We start from the raw sequence: 12594 nt of genomic DNA, 5'->3' as shown, positions 1-12594 counted from the left end.
ACTAACTCACCTTGCTCATTTTACTCTTGCTGTCAGCGGTGAGGAATGACATGTTATTGATCTCATTCATCACCACAAAGTTTTGTTCCTCTCGCTTGAAGTTCTGCAGGAGAGAAACAGAAGCATAATTATTGGATGGATTAAGTTTTTATAAACACTTGCAAACAAAAAGGCCAAGTGAACATACTCACATGAGATTTGGACCAGAAAATAAAGACCTCTCCAACCATTCGGAAGAGCTCTTCTGCATCTGGGTCAGGACATGTCAGCCACCTCGCTCTGTAGCAGAGTAAATTATTATAAGGCTAAAATCTCTTTATCACAAGTTTATAAAGATTTATATATTGCAATTTTGTCAATATGAGGCAGGATTCATAGCTTGGTGACTCTAACATTATTCTACCTGTTATTGTCCACATAGCGAATAAGTAGAGGGTAAAGGGCATACAAGTCTCTACAGAGGACAGCAAACTCATCACGTATAGTGCCATCTTCCTCATCTCCCTCTGATTTTCCCTCCATCCTTAAATGGTCCTCCTCAGCCACTACCTTTGATGTGCGTTTCTTTAGTTTCTCCATTGTTGGGATGAAGTGAGACTTGAGCATTTCTGGCTTTGCTCTGCTAACAATGGGCTGTGAAAACACTAGTGGAGAAAAGAACTCGTTTTAACAGCCTTGCAAAGGAAACCAAAAAAACACTGGCATGTGAGCAGAGTTTAAAACAGCTCCCACCAGCCAATCTCTTCATCCAGGAGGCTTCATCTATTCCCAGGTTGTTCACTACAATTTTCATGATGCTTCCTAGCAGCTGATTAAGTTGTTCTGACGTGACCTCGGTGCACAGTCGGCCCTCCATCTCAGGAAAATTTTCAGGTCCTCTCTCCCACCAGCGAATGAGGTAGTTACAAAGCATGGGTAAAGTAATTTCAATCACATGAGGCATCTCAGTGTAACGAGCCCCCGACTCTGCCAAGTCCCCAATCTCCTTCAGCAGAGTATCCAGCTCTGGGATGTCTGGACATAATTCCTGGACCTCATTGGGAAGGCCCAAGACTTTAATCCAGAAGAGAAATATTGAAAGATAATTCAAAAACAAGACTTTGCTAGAATTTAAAAAAAAAAGTGTGACAACAGTATTGCACTCACTGGCTCTCTCTCTGGGAGTCTTTGTGGTGTACACAGAGAAAGCATTGAATTCATTTAGATGGGGTTCTAAGTAGGCCACCGGCATAGCTGCTGCAAGGTGTGCCAAACACTCTCCAAGAGCTGGCCTCTGCCTGTAAAGGTAAAAGGACGAGTGCAGCAAATGCTCCAAAATGATCAGTAGTAAATTACTTTACATCTTAAAAAATATGGAGTCACCTCTCAACATGTAAATTTTTCACTGTCCCCAGGGAGTAGATGCTGCACATGATCCGATAGCATGACATCTGCAGATCATCCACTGTATGCAAAAACACAGAGAGACAGAGAGTGTCAGAATTATTAATGAATAACAACGAGGATACAAAACACATGTCGAGACTAAATGTTCTCCCTTGGCCTGCGTGAGTTTTGTCTTAACTTCCTATCACTATCCAATAAAGACTTTAAAGTGGCTGTAGGTGAGTAGTTGTCTGTCTTTCTTTAGTAGTCCTGTGATAGACTGGCAACCTGTTCAGTATCACTTGAATTGGTCACTGGAATTGGATAAGTGGTTAAAAGAACAGATGGACGGAATATAAAGCATGAATAAGCACTCACAGATGACATCATCTCCAAATTGATGCTGAGCAATGTGATCAAACAGGGAGGTAAGTACTGGGAGCAGTGCAATGGTGGTGTAGTTGATGTTCTGAGAGACGCCTTTCACTTGCTGGAAAAAAGAGAAGCAGCACACGATTATGGACTTGGATATATGAGTTCTAATTTGTGAATGCCCATATTAAACATCATGTACCTGATTGCCTTTCGAAACTTTGCCCAATTTGAGATTTTCAACCATCTTCTCAATATCATCAGCAGCACTCTCAAAGAACGATCGTAGCCCTGCTTTAACAATCTCAGGTCCTGACTTCATTACCGTCCTAATGAGGCAAACACAAAAGGTAAAAGGAAAAACATGAAAAATAACTATAATACAGTTTTATAGTGTTATTAAGAAAAAACAAACAAACCTTGCATCCAGTGATCGAGCCAGAATGTGAAGACAGTTAACAATTGCTGGGGCATCCGTTCCTGCAAATATAGAAATAAATCCACGTCATCAGCTACTGTATATCCATAAAAACATGGAGCAATGGGATTTAGGCTAACCCGGGTGACAGAATGGTGCATTGCAGCTCACAAAATACAGAAACACACATAAAAAGAGAAGAGAGAGAAAAGATTCAGAAAGAGTGGTGCTGCAAGTTTGCCATCTTACCAAAGAGAGAAACTCTGTGCCTCACCAAAGCAGACATTTTACAGAAGATACTACAAAGTGAAAGAAAGGAAAAGGAAGAAGAAGAAAACTCAAGAAGAAATCAAAAGCCCATAAAAGGAGAAACATAATATTTGAAAAAAAGATATACAAATATATATATTTCTGTGTCATATCTATAAAACAGAGACATCACCTTGCAATCATCTCCTTCTCCTTATTGGAAGAATGCCCGCCACTACCCAGGACTTTTGCAGGTGTAGACAGAAAGTAGAGGCAGTGATTTTTGAAATACTGGTTTATTAGAGGCATCAAGATCTGAGAGAGAGAATTCAGAGGGTTTTCCACATTTAGTACAGAAATAACAAGTACAAGTATTTTACATTTTACATTCACACAATAGTCTCACCTTGGCAAAGAATTTGATTTCCTGCTCATGGGGAGACTTTTCCACTCGTCCGCTGCTAACCACAGCCTCTGTAAAACAGATTGCAATATACAATAGCACGGACACAGTGGCAAAAATTGAATGTACACCACACTATTTTTCATCTTTGCCCCACAATACCAAGATGTGCGATGAACTCCTGTGCGATTTCCATCCATTTCAGCAGTTTCTGAAGGAAACCATACGCAAACCTCTTTTCAATGGATGATATGTCCGACTCCATGTCTTTAAGGCCTCTAAAGTCGGGGAGAGTTTATATCTCAAAAATTGATATATGATAACAATAAAAGACTTCCTGTTCAGAATTTGTGCCATAATAAAACACTATTTAAGGAGGCCGCAATAATGCCATGTCCATACTGGTTTCTTATAGTGAAAGAATTAATGCTCATAATGCTCATGCTCTTGGTCGTACATCATAATACAGTCAGGCTGTTATGCATCAGTTTATTTCAGTCAAGATGAAGCCTGTAATTAATGTTTGTTTTATGTTGAAAAGACAGAAGATCGAAGTCAGTGGTTAAACTTTTTCTGGTATGCCAAAGGATGTTCACGTGTCCTATCGATTATTTTTATCAATCTACACCAGAAAAAACCACAAAGTTGAATTTTAGCAACAGCAATAGCAAACTCTTTGCTATTGCATGTAATACCATACAAATCAATGCATTTTTAGGAACTACTGATTCAAAAAGTTTTGAGTAGCTTGAATAAATTTTCTTTATTTTGAACCAAGGTTCAATGTTGTCCATTCTCAACTATTTTATTATTACCTTGTGACAGCGTATCCATTAAGCTGCAAGAACTTCAGCAGCTCGTATGCCTTCTCTCTGTCTCGTGCCTTTTCTTTAGCTGTCAGGGTATCGTAGGGCACGAGCAGAGGATGTGTTCCACCTCCTGCACAAACAAAAGCACATCCAGAACTATTTGGAAAAGACAAATCTTTCTTTCTCTATATTCCACGCTCAAAAGAAATAAAATCACCTTTTGCTTGCAGCTCCAACTTTTTCTTTCTTCCCCAGGTGTTATGGTAATTTTCTGCCAGTTGTTCTGCCATTGACTATAAGCAGATATAAATATTAGTAAGATGCTAAGCTTGCAAAATAGAAGGATGCAACATTTTAACCCCATACCTGCAGATCTCTCGAAAGAGCCATATGGGAGATATCAATGGGCTGTGGACTATAGCCATGGCTTGGATCATAAGTTGCCTAGAACAGAAAGATTGTTATGCACTCTACTGTACAACAAGCAACATTATTATTAAGTATTAATGCAGTCAGTCAAGGGCTCTAAACAACTGTATACCTGTGCAGTCTGTGAGATTTTTCGTGATGTTGCCTTCTTCTTCTCTGACTCTTCCTCCTCTCTAGCTTTCTCAATGTTCCATTCCCATGCAATCATGGCTTTGATTGACTCTTTAATTGGCCATCGGTAGATCTCTTTGTCCTTTGAGAAAAGTCGGTGTGAGCAGAAACAAATACACACACTACATCAAGATTCAAGATGATCACTGCATGTCTGTGAACGTACCTTCTCTGAGAATGTCTTGTACGGTCTAAGCATGGGGTGGGTTTTTGCATTTTCATCCAGTGCCTCACCGTATGACCAGTTATTCTGAATCTGAAACATACATGGCCATATACAGCATGAATTACAGCTGTCAGTCATGCTTACTAGGATCCCTTTGTATTTCTTTAGAGTTATATATACTGGTGAATGTATAGCTGCATCAAATTAACCTAATGTGTTGGTCCAGATTTAGCTAAAGACTTATAAACAAAACTTTACCTTTTCAAAGGCCCATTTGTCATGAGTGTATTCAGCATATCTGTTAATAAAGGGATCCAATCTCTCAGGGATGATAGTGCTATGGTTGGAAGAAGCATCAGAGTAAAATTAGCTTTAACTACGAAACAGAGAGATGATTAATTTCTAGCAAAGTAAAAAGCCCCTCACTTTGTTGTATCCACAGGTTTAGGATCAAAGTTTCCCTCTGCATCTACTGATGCCTTTTTCTCTGTCTTGGAGGAGTAGCTGGCATCTACATAGTCAGGAGGAATGGCTCCAGCAATGGCGCAGATGCATGGCATTGAAATTTTGAAAATTTCAGCATCAAATTTCTGGAATCACAATAAAAAATATTACAATATCCATCCATCCATCCATCCAGGATTTAGGGCAGCTGGAGCCCATCCCAGCTGTCATTTAATAAGCCAACTAATAAACTGAAAAAGCAAAATAATTTGCAGGAGTTACCTTGTGAGCTAGTGATTCAAAGATCCCCCAAAACAGTTTGCGTGTAAGATGCAGCTCCTCTTCTGATGCAACTCCAAAATTAGCCCAACCATTAGGGAGGCAATAATATTTCCAACAACGCTCATAGTGATTGGTTAAAAGCTGCAGAACGCAACATAACAAAAGTGAAACAGCTAAACTAAAAGAAAAATATTCTGTTAATAGTGAAAACATTTTACAGGGTCCTCATACCTTTAGAGGCATTTTGGCATACTCATTGAGAATGGGCACATCAAATACCAGCCGCCTTAGCAGATGCTGAAGCATAGATGGACGTAGATGCCTGAAGAAAAAATACATTAACACCTAATCCAAACCTGGCAGTATTAAATGACATGTAAGGCATCCTATCATGTTAAACTCACTTGCACAGAGCCATGAGGCACTCTTCAATAATATCTCTTTGGGCTTTTGTGAAGGCTCGTCCACGAGACAGCCTGTAGATTGTGTGCAACATGGAGTCAATCATTATGGCTCGATGATCACTGCCAGCAAAGAGCGGGGCACACTTGGTGATGAGTGGCAACACAGCTGAGCAGAGGTAGCGGTTCAAAGCCAAAGCCATCTCAGTGGTGCTAAAAGCAACCTGTTGACAAGAAATCTTAGCAGTTATCTTAGTCTGTATAAGCTTTCCATTGTTCCCAGAGAAACAAACAAAAACAGTGTGAACTGTTTGAGCCTTACCGTATCCAGGGAGGAAGCAGCTCTCATGTCAGGCAAAAAGCCCACCTCCAGCACATGGAGAAGGAAATCTTGGTTGTCAATACCATAAACTCTGTCCAAGAACAGCACCATGGGAGCCTTGTGATCTGGCACAAAGCTAGCAGACATCTTTGGTTCAATAACGCTGTTGTCTAAGCACAACATGAAGAAAACATTTGGGGAAAGTAATTAAAATGACTGAAAACCAAGAGAGAAAGGACCTATTAGCACGCTGCTGTGTACAATGTAGGACAACCAGTAAACCATTATTGGTTTTACTGGAGCCATTATTTGGATAATTTGTTGACTGACTGAATACATAACTAATTTATTATGAATTTTCACCTTTTCCAAAAGCTGGAATCTGAAGAGGAAGACTGATGACTCCCACCAGATCTTCTATAGGAACCAGAGACCTCAGAATGGCCCTGATCCTGAGAGCCTCACCTTTACCAGCCTGGATCAACTGTAGAGACAAACACACTATAAACGTTTTTTTCTCTATAAAACTAAAACATTTGGATAAGTTTAGCATGGCAGCTTACATGCATCTCTGGAGCACATCTTCCCAGCAGGTCAATAAGAGCAGAGTAAAAAGACATAATGGCATTTCCCAGGTGAACCCTGTTCTCCTCGTGCTGTTCCTCTCCTCCAAACCTGTTGGTAAAAAACATGTCTCTATCTTTCTGCAACACTAGAGCAGATAATAAAGTCCTTCCAATGAAGCCAAAAAGCTCTTACATGGGAAAGCGTCTATCTTTCTTAACACTAGGGCCATCCCTTGCAGGGTCCTCTGATATTTTGATTGCCTCCTCAATTGCAGCCAGGAGTCCATTACCACCCTCTCCTCTCAAGGCTGGACCAAAGCACTCAGGCCTACGGATGAGGAGGCGCACCACCACATTTGCATTCTCCTCTACACTTTCTCCTACAAGAAATAGAGACCATAGTTCTTATAGGTTATTGATAAGATCGAGAATTAGAAATAATGAGGAAATTAAAATGAAATGTTACAATGAAATGTTGAAAAAAAAAAATCTGACCATTGACAAAAACAGCAAAACGAAGAAAGTCAAGATATTTCTCTCCACCACAAGGATTCCAGCCGATGTCAGGATATCCTTTAGCCAGTAGCATTGGACAGCTCTGAAGTCCACATCCGGCTAAATACTTCACTACCTGGAAAGATTATGAGTGTATTCAAGTCAGGTTAAAAAGCTATAGAATTTTGAACAGATAAACTTTGTTTTACCATTTCAAGATCCTGCTCTTGAAGAGCCAATGCCAGCTCGTTATTGTCAATACAAGACGCTGCAGCCACATCCAAGGGGGTGGAGCCACGCATTCCTAAAGTATACAACAAACGCAGTGGCCAGGTTTATCACAGTCCATGTATGAGAAAGAAATCATCGAGACTAACACTGGATTTCAACAAAGACAATCACCAAGGCCAATGCCACTGTTCTGGAGAAGGTAGCTGAGATGGTCAAACATGGAACGCTGATTTTGACGACTGATGCGACAGAAGTAGCAGAGGAAACGGCAGCAGTTTGTCACCACCCGAGGAAATCTGATCTCCTGTAGGAATAAAGCAACAGAAGAAGTAACTTAAATAAAGCAGTAGATTTTATTTATTTTATACATTTGTCTTTCCACAAGAAGATGTTTACAATGATGATGAATGAATTAAAAAACATACTTTTGAATCCCCACCGCCGAGTACATTGACCATGACCTCCATGACAGTTTCATGCATGCCCAGAGCTCGCATCAAGTTGGGGTGCTGATAGAAAACTTTGTTACTCATGATGTTCCTAAGAAAGACCAATTAAATTTAGCTTGTATCACACGAACTTATCAATCATTTATTTTAATGCAAGATACTGAGAAATGAGAATGAAAATTTAAATGTCATCAAACCCAATGCTTTGAATTATAAGTCTCTCCTCTTCTGGACCCATCTGGACAATAAGCAGTGAGCGGATCTGGCCCAAGCACTCCAAGAGGTCCATGGTGTCCTGAATGGAAACTGCATTGATGGTGTAGGCCTTAGGAAGGGCACGCATGAGCTCACCGAGTCCATCATACTGCCTGTGAAGGAGGCTGAACATCATACGCACGAGCTCAGGGTTCTGGATAAAAGACTCCTGCGCCCAGTGGATCATAGTATGTGAAATCAACTCCTGCAATGTGCCTGGTGCAAAAAGACAGAAGGTTAAGTAAGAATAAGAATGGTCTTGTATTAAAGTGGCCCTAGTTAGATTTAATTTTGGAAGACAATACTATATATACAATAAAACTCCTGGGAAAAACTGCTTTAATAAAATACATTACTGACAAATGACAGACCACAAATCCACAAATTGGTTATCCTTATGTGCAATAATCATCGTTTTTGCATTTAAACATGTTGAACTTGGTAATAAATACTAAATTGCTTGTTAAAAGCAAAAAAAGGCTTACTTGGTTTTTTGTCTTCTTGTGGCTCAGACTCCACCTCCTCCTTCTTCTCACGAAACTTTTTCACCCTTTCCAGCAATCGAAGGAGCCGTCCACGGACAGAATTATCCACTTCTTCCTCTTGTTCCTCCTCTTCAATGTGAACACCTGAGATCAATGTTTTAAGTAAGTCAATGTAACGGTAGGGACAATTTTTCAATGCACACTTGATGCAGGAAGTGAAAACTGACCACAGTGTGTCAGCAAAGCATTGTGAAAGGCGACCAGAGATTCGCGGACTTCATCAGGAATTGGGGACTCTTCATCCTCAACAGAGTTCTTGAAGTTCATGAGCATGTTGACCTACAGTGAGGTTAGAAACAGGCAAGTATGATAATTTTTTTTACTTTAAGGGATGTTTCATGGTAGTACATGAGTAGCTAAGTCCATTTTATATCAGGCAAAATTATTTTTCCACTTTTCTGTTGAAATAAAACACAGACAAAGAAAAATGTGTAGAAATGTAGCCAGTTTTTAAAAAATATTTTTAGAATTTATTTATACAGTTTAACAGTTAACAAATGTACTCTGTTTTCTTCGTACTTGCTCCTGTGGTGGGGAACGAAATTCACGGGTCTTGCGAGCAGTCTCGGCAGCACTCATGGTGAAGGCCTGCATGAGTTCATTATAGCGCTGCCTCTGGTTGGACTGTATCTGGTTGACAAACTGGTCGGAAAATGCAATGATGGCCTCCACTCTATGACGTAGCTCACAGTCACAGAAATACTGCAGCAGAGTGCACATCTAAAGGACAAAAGCAAAGTGAATCAGCATTAATAAAGTTAGATATCAAGCATTCGGAAAGAGAGTTCCTCTGAATACACAAACTGTCATACCTGTAGTTTCACAGACTCTGGTAGCTTCATCTGGAAAAGTCCTTGCTCTAGATGTTCTTCTTTTCCCTCCCCGCCCGTCTCTAAAGCTTTCACTTCTTTCTCTGTTTCCTCAGCTCCTTTCTCACCATTTACCGGGTCTGTCTCAACCACTGTTTCCTCATGTTGCACAATAGATTCACCCTCCTCTATTGCTTCTTCTTCCTCCAGTTCTTCCTCCTCTTCTTCATAACCCAACCCATCATCCTCAAATTCCTCTTCTTCTTCCCCCAGGGCTTCCTGCTCCCCTTCTTTAATCGCTGCTACTTTGGGAAGGTCCTTCTCTTCTTGCACCTTGGCATCCCCCTCACCAGGCTCCTCCGCTTGCTTGCCTCTAAAGACTGTGGGCTCAATCATCTTTAGGATGTGTGTGACATCTTCATCATCAAACACACCCATTATGAGAAGGGTACTGATGAGCTTTAGGATTGGAACGAAATGAAACTCAACACTGCCTCCCACAGGATCTCTCATGGCTTGACCCCCATCCTGCACTGCCTCAGTCAGCATGTTCAGAGCTTTGGTCTTTAGCACCTAAAAATACAATATGTTGATTAAATGTAAGGTATAATGTATATAATATACAGTACAAAGCATGTAAAAATGTGATTATTAGTAAATTCAGAGTTGCCATTAAGTGCAAAGACACCTCAGTCTTACCAGTAAGGGAATGACTGGACTAAGTGTGTAAATATCTTGATCTGTTCCCACAAACCCAACAGAAGAGAAATGAAGTTTTGGACGCAGACATGTAGTTAGGCCGACGCCAGGTAAAGCATGAGACTTGTCGGAGTACAGAGTGATACTACGTGTTTCTTCTGTCATTGGAACTATGAATTCCTTGTTGGTCCCCAGACGATTCCTTTTAGCTGACTCCAGGTGCATGCTGATGAGCAGGTCATAAAAGCCACTCCTCATTGGTCCAGGTAGGTAGGTGTTCTCTATGGCGTAAAAGAGCTGCGATTCATCCACGTGGCTGCACAAAGCATGTGCCACACGGTTGTTTCCCAGTGCACAAACTGAGCTGTATAGCTTCAGAGTATGGTAGTGGAACTTCAGCAAATCCATCCGTTCAGACAGCTCCAAGATGTCAATACACCTATTTAAAGTAAAGAGATTTGCTGAAAAAAACACATCTTAGCATCTTCTAAGAATAAGAGATGAATACAGCAGAGATGCTGACCTGTTTTCCTCGGGGATGTGAAGGGCCATCATAGTGAGTGGCTCCGTACACTCCACCATCCAGCCTAGTCTCTCACTAACACGTCCCATCTCTGGAGCTAGGAAGTTGTTGGGCATTCGGCTCCAGATAACTGGAGTTAACATCTGGACATCCAGTCTAGGAGGACACTGCGGGACTGGATTTTTGCGTTCACTCCGAAACATCGCGGCTGAGATCGGCATGATGTTCTAGCAAGACAAATGAGGCATTAAGAAAGGCTGTTACACAACACAGCCAATAACTGGAAACTGTATTTCCTATTTTGAAGGTTGATTAAATGCAGCAGTTCTTTGCGACTGACCTTGAGCTTGCCTAAATCAAACTGAACCATATTCTGACTGGAAGGCAGAACAAAGACAGCCGGAAACAATTTTGTGGTTGGCTCCACCTGAAGGAAGATAATTTAACACGAATACAGAATTTAACCAGGAATAGAATAGAATAGCTCATTACTGTCATTGCCCATGTACAATGAAATTGTGGGTGCTCCATGCCAATATGAATAGTAAGACAGCAGGAATAAACAACAATATACAGTATACAAGCAAGAGGAAGGCATAATATCAGACTGAAAATGATCTAACCTGATAAAATGTGTTGATCTCTTTTCCATTTCCAGTGAAAGTCATTAGTCCAGTGTCCAAATCAATGAGACAGCCAATCACAAAATCCTCCTGACTGACTCGGGTCTGCTGGGAGCTACTGAACTCCCCTCCCCATACAATATAGCAATTGCTGCGTTTGATACTGTAAAAACAAAGAAGAACCAAGAAACCAGTTGTGTATGTTTATCATATTCAATTGGAAACACAGGCTTTTTTTTGGGGGGGGGGGGGGGGGGGGGGTCTTTCCATAAGTAACATACCTGTCATGAATGTTGCCTTTGTCATCACCTACAGTGACAGTTACATTTCTGACTTTGCTGATATCGAAATGAGGGTCGTACTGGTGATAGTCAGGTGTTATCCAGCCAACCCACACGCCACTTAGCTCCTGTCCAGCAAACACTCGTACTGAGTAATAGTACTGTTGAGCGAAGGAGAAAAAGAAGCACACAAAAATTATTTAATGTGAAAATCACTGATCATCACTGTTAAAAAAGGCAGTTTTCTTATATAGTTTGTTAATGATTACAAACTGGCAGTAGCACCATAAATGGCAAGTTTAGGCATGAACTTTATACGTTTATGAATATAATAACTACATAAGTTCAGACATACTGTAGTGGTATTGAGGATGATGTCCATGTCATCCCTGTCATCTGGTACTACATCTTCCACTAAGCGGGGCATGGTGGGTACAACAGGGGTTGGAGTTATTAACGCTGCCTTTTTAGCCTTGAAAAGGAAACTGCAAAGAACAACAGTAATTACGCTACCGCTCACAAACACCGTATCCCATCGATAGATTTGACACATCCACTTCTAAAGTGGTGCTATGTGATTCCATACCCTTTCTTTTTGCTTTTCTCAGTGGAGGCATCCTTCTCGTTTTCTCCATTTTTGATAGCAGGCGTCTCTTTAGGAACTGAGGTTTCCTTCTTCTCTTCCTCCTGCTCCTTGCGAGTAGCAGACTTTTTGAGTATTTCAAAATCAGAGCCTGGGTCCACCTCCAACACTTCATCCTCAGGGATGGTCAAAGTGCGAGTAAGAAGAGTGGTCCCTGCTGGGATTTTAAAAGTCTCATGAAACTCAACTGGCATGCTGAGTCTGAAGAAGAGCAGATCTGTGTTGGCATTCTGAGATCCAAATGTTTTGTGGGTCGCTTTAATACAAGGGGGGGTATCAACTGTCCCGTCAACACGTGACACCTAGTGCACAGACAAACAGGTCTTGATCGTGATCTTGAATTTACGTATTCAGCGTGGAAATAAACCATTGTAACAGGTGATGTACAGTACCTCAATGTGAGGATGATCAGCTGGGACAGGAATAAACTGGGGAAGGCTCTTGCTGAACCACATGGTAATGTCTCTTTTCATGTTGATAGCAAATGGTTCAAACCCTTCCTGTAGGCCACAGATGGTAAAGTATCGAAGACTGCTGACATTCTGACCCAGGTTGATCCTGCCAACCTGAGACAGGCCCAGACTGCACACAGGTATGAAGCCTGGAGGTGTTGGAAACATGCATGAACACACACATGAAACATG

General features: G+C 41.0%; 1 protein-coding gene across 1 annotated transcript in view; it reads right to left on the bottom strand.

Moving 5' to 3' along the window:
- LOC309716308 (ryanodine receptor 1-like) overlaps nucleotides 1-12594 on the bottom strand; it is a 56707-nt gene that overhangs the window by 30106 nt on the left and 14007 nt on the right. Inside the window, exons 30-73 of the mRNA XM_082550053.1 lie at nucleotides 12343-12551; nucleotides 11894-12252; nucleotides 11663-11792; nucleotides 11308-11468; nucleotides 11027-11189; nucleotides 10744-10830; nucleotides 10404-10630; nucleotides 9881-10319; nucleotides 9185-9754; nucleotides 8892-9092; nucleotides 8540-8651; nucleotides 8313-8456; nucleotides 7770-8043; nucleotides 7549-7663; nucleotides 7295-7427; nucleotides 7102-7196; nucleotides 6893-7028; nucleotides 6591-6777; nucleotides 6395-6506; nucleotides 6195-6315; nucleotides 5832-6001; nucleotides 5513-5733; nucleotides 5340-5430; nucleotides 5109-5249; nucleotides 4809-4972; nucleotides 4641-4719; nucleotides 4383-4472; nucleotides 4158-4298; nucleotides 3983-4060; nucleotides 3834-3909; nucleotides 3623-3746; nucleotides 2970-3085; nucleotides 2811-2878; nucleotides 2598-2719; nucleotides 2405-2454; nucleotides 2157-2217; nucleotides 1940-2066; nucleotides 1744-1855; nucleotides 1363-1444; nucleotides 1147-1277; nucleotides 733-1053; nucleotides 404-644; nucleotides 192-279; nucleotides 11-103 (exon numbers count right to left, since the gene is read on the bottom strand). Of these exons, the coding sequence (XP_082406179.1) occupies nucleotides 11-103; nucleotides 192-279; nucleotides 404-644; nucleotides 733-1053; nucleotides 1147-1277; nucleotides 1363-1444; nucleotides 1744-1855; nucleotides 1940-2066; nucleotides 2157-2217; nucleotides 2405-2454; nucleotides 2598-2719; nucleotides 2811-2878; nucleotides 2970-3085; nucleotides 3623-3746; nucleotides 3834-3909; nucleotides 3983-4060; nucleotides 4158-4298; nucleotides 4383-4472; nucleotides 4641-4719; nucleotides 4809-4972; nucleotides 5109-5249; nucleotides 5340-5430; nucleotides 5513-5733; nucleotides 5832-6001; nucleotides 6195-6315; nucleotides 6395-6506; nucleotides 6591-6777; nucleotides 6893-7028; nucleotides 7102-7196; nucleotides 7295-7427; nucleotides 7549-7663; nucleotides 7770-8043; nucleotides 8313-8456; nucleotides 8540-8651; nucleotides 8892-9092; nucleotides 9185-9754; nucleotides 9881-10319; nucleotides 10404-10630; nucleotides 10744-10830; nucleotides 11027-11189; nucleotides 11308-11468; nucleotides 11663-11792; nucleotides 11894-12252; nucleotides 12343-12551 (6962 nt within the window). The remainder of the gene's footprint in view (nucleotides 1-10; nucleotides 104-191; nucleotides 280-403; nucleotides 645-732; nucleotides 1054-1146; nucleotides 1278-1362; nucleotides 1445-1743; nucleotides 1856-1939; nucleotides 2067-2156; nucleotides 2218-2404; nucleotides 2455-2597; nucleotides 2720-2810; nucleotides 2879-2969; nucleotides 3086-3622; nucleotides 3747-3833; nucleotides 3910-3982; nucleotides 4061-4157; nucleotides 4299-4382; nucleotides 4473-4640; nucleotides 4720-4808; nucleotides 4973-5108; nucleotides 5250-5339; nucleotides 5431-5512; nucleotides 5734-5831; nucleotides 6002-6194; nucleotides 6316-6394; nucleotides 6507-6590; nucleotides 6778-6892; nucleotides 7029-7101; nucleotides 7197-7294; nucleotides 7428-7548; nucleotides 7664-7769; nucleotides 8044-8312; nucleotides 8457-8539; nucleotides 8652-8891; nucleotides 9093-9184; nucleotides 9755-9880; nucleotides 10320-10403; nucleotides 10631-10743; nucleotides 10831-11026; nucleotides 11190-11307; nucleotides 11469-11662; nucleotides 11793-11893; nucleotides 12253-12342; nucleotides 12552-12594) is intronic.

The sequence above is a fragment of the Aulonocara stuartgranti genome, assembly GCF_965226115.1.
Source record: "Aulonocara stuartgranti genome assembly, chromosome: 10".
Lineage (NCBI taxonomy): Eukaryota > Metazoa > Chordata > Actinopteri > Cichliformes > Cichlidae > Aulonocara > Aulonocara stuartgranti.
The sequence above is the reverse complement of the archived record's forward strand: the minus strand, read 5'-3'. Positions and strand labels throughout refer to the sequence as shown.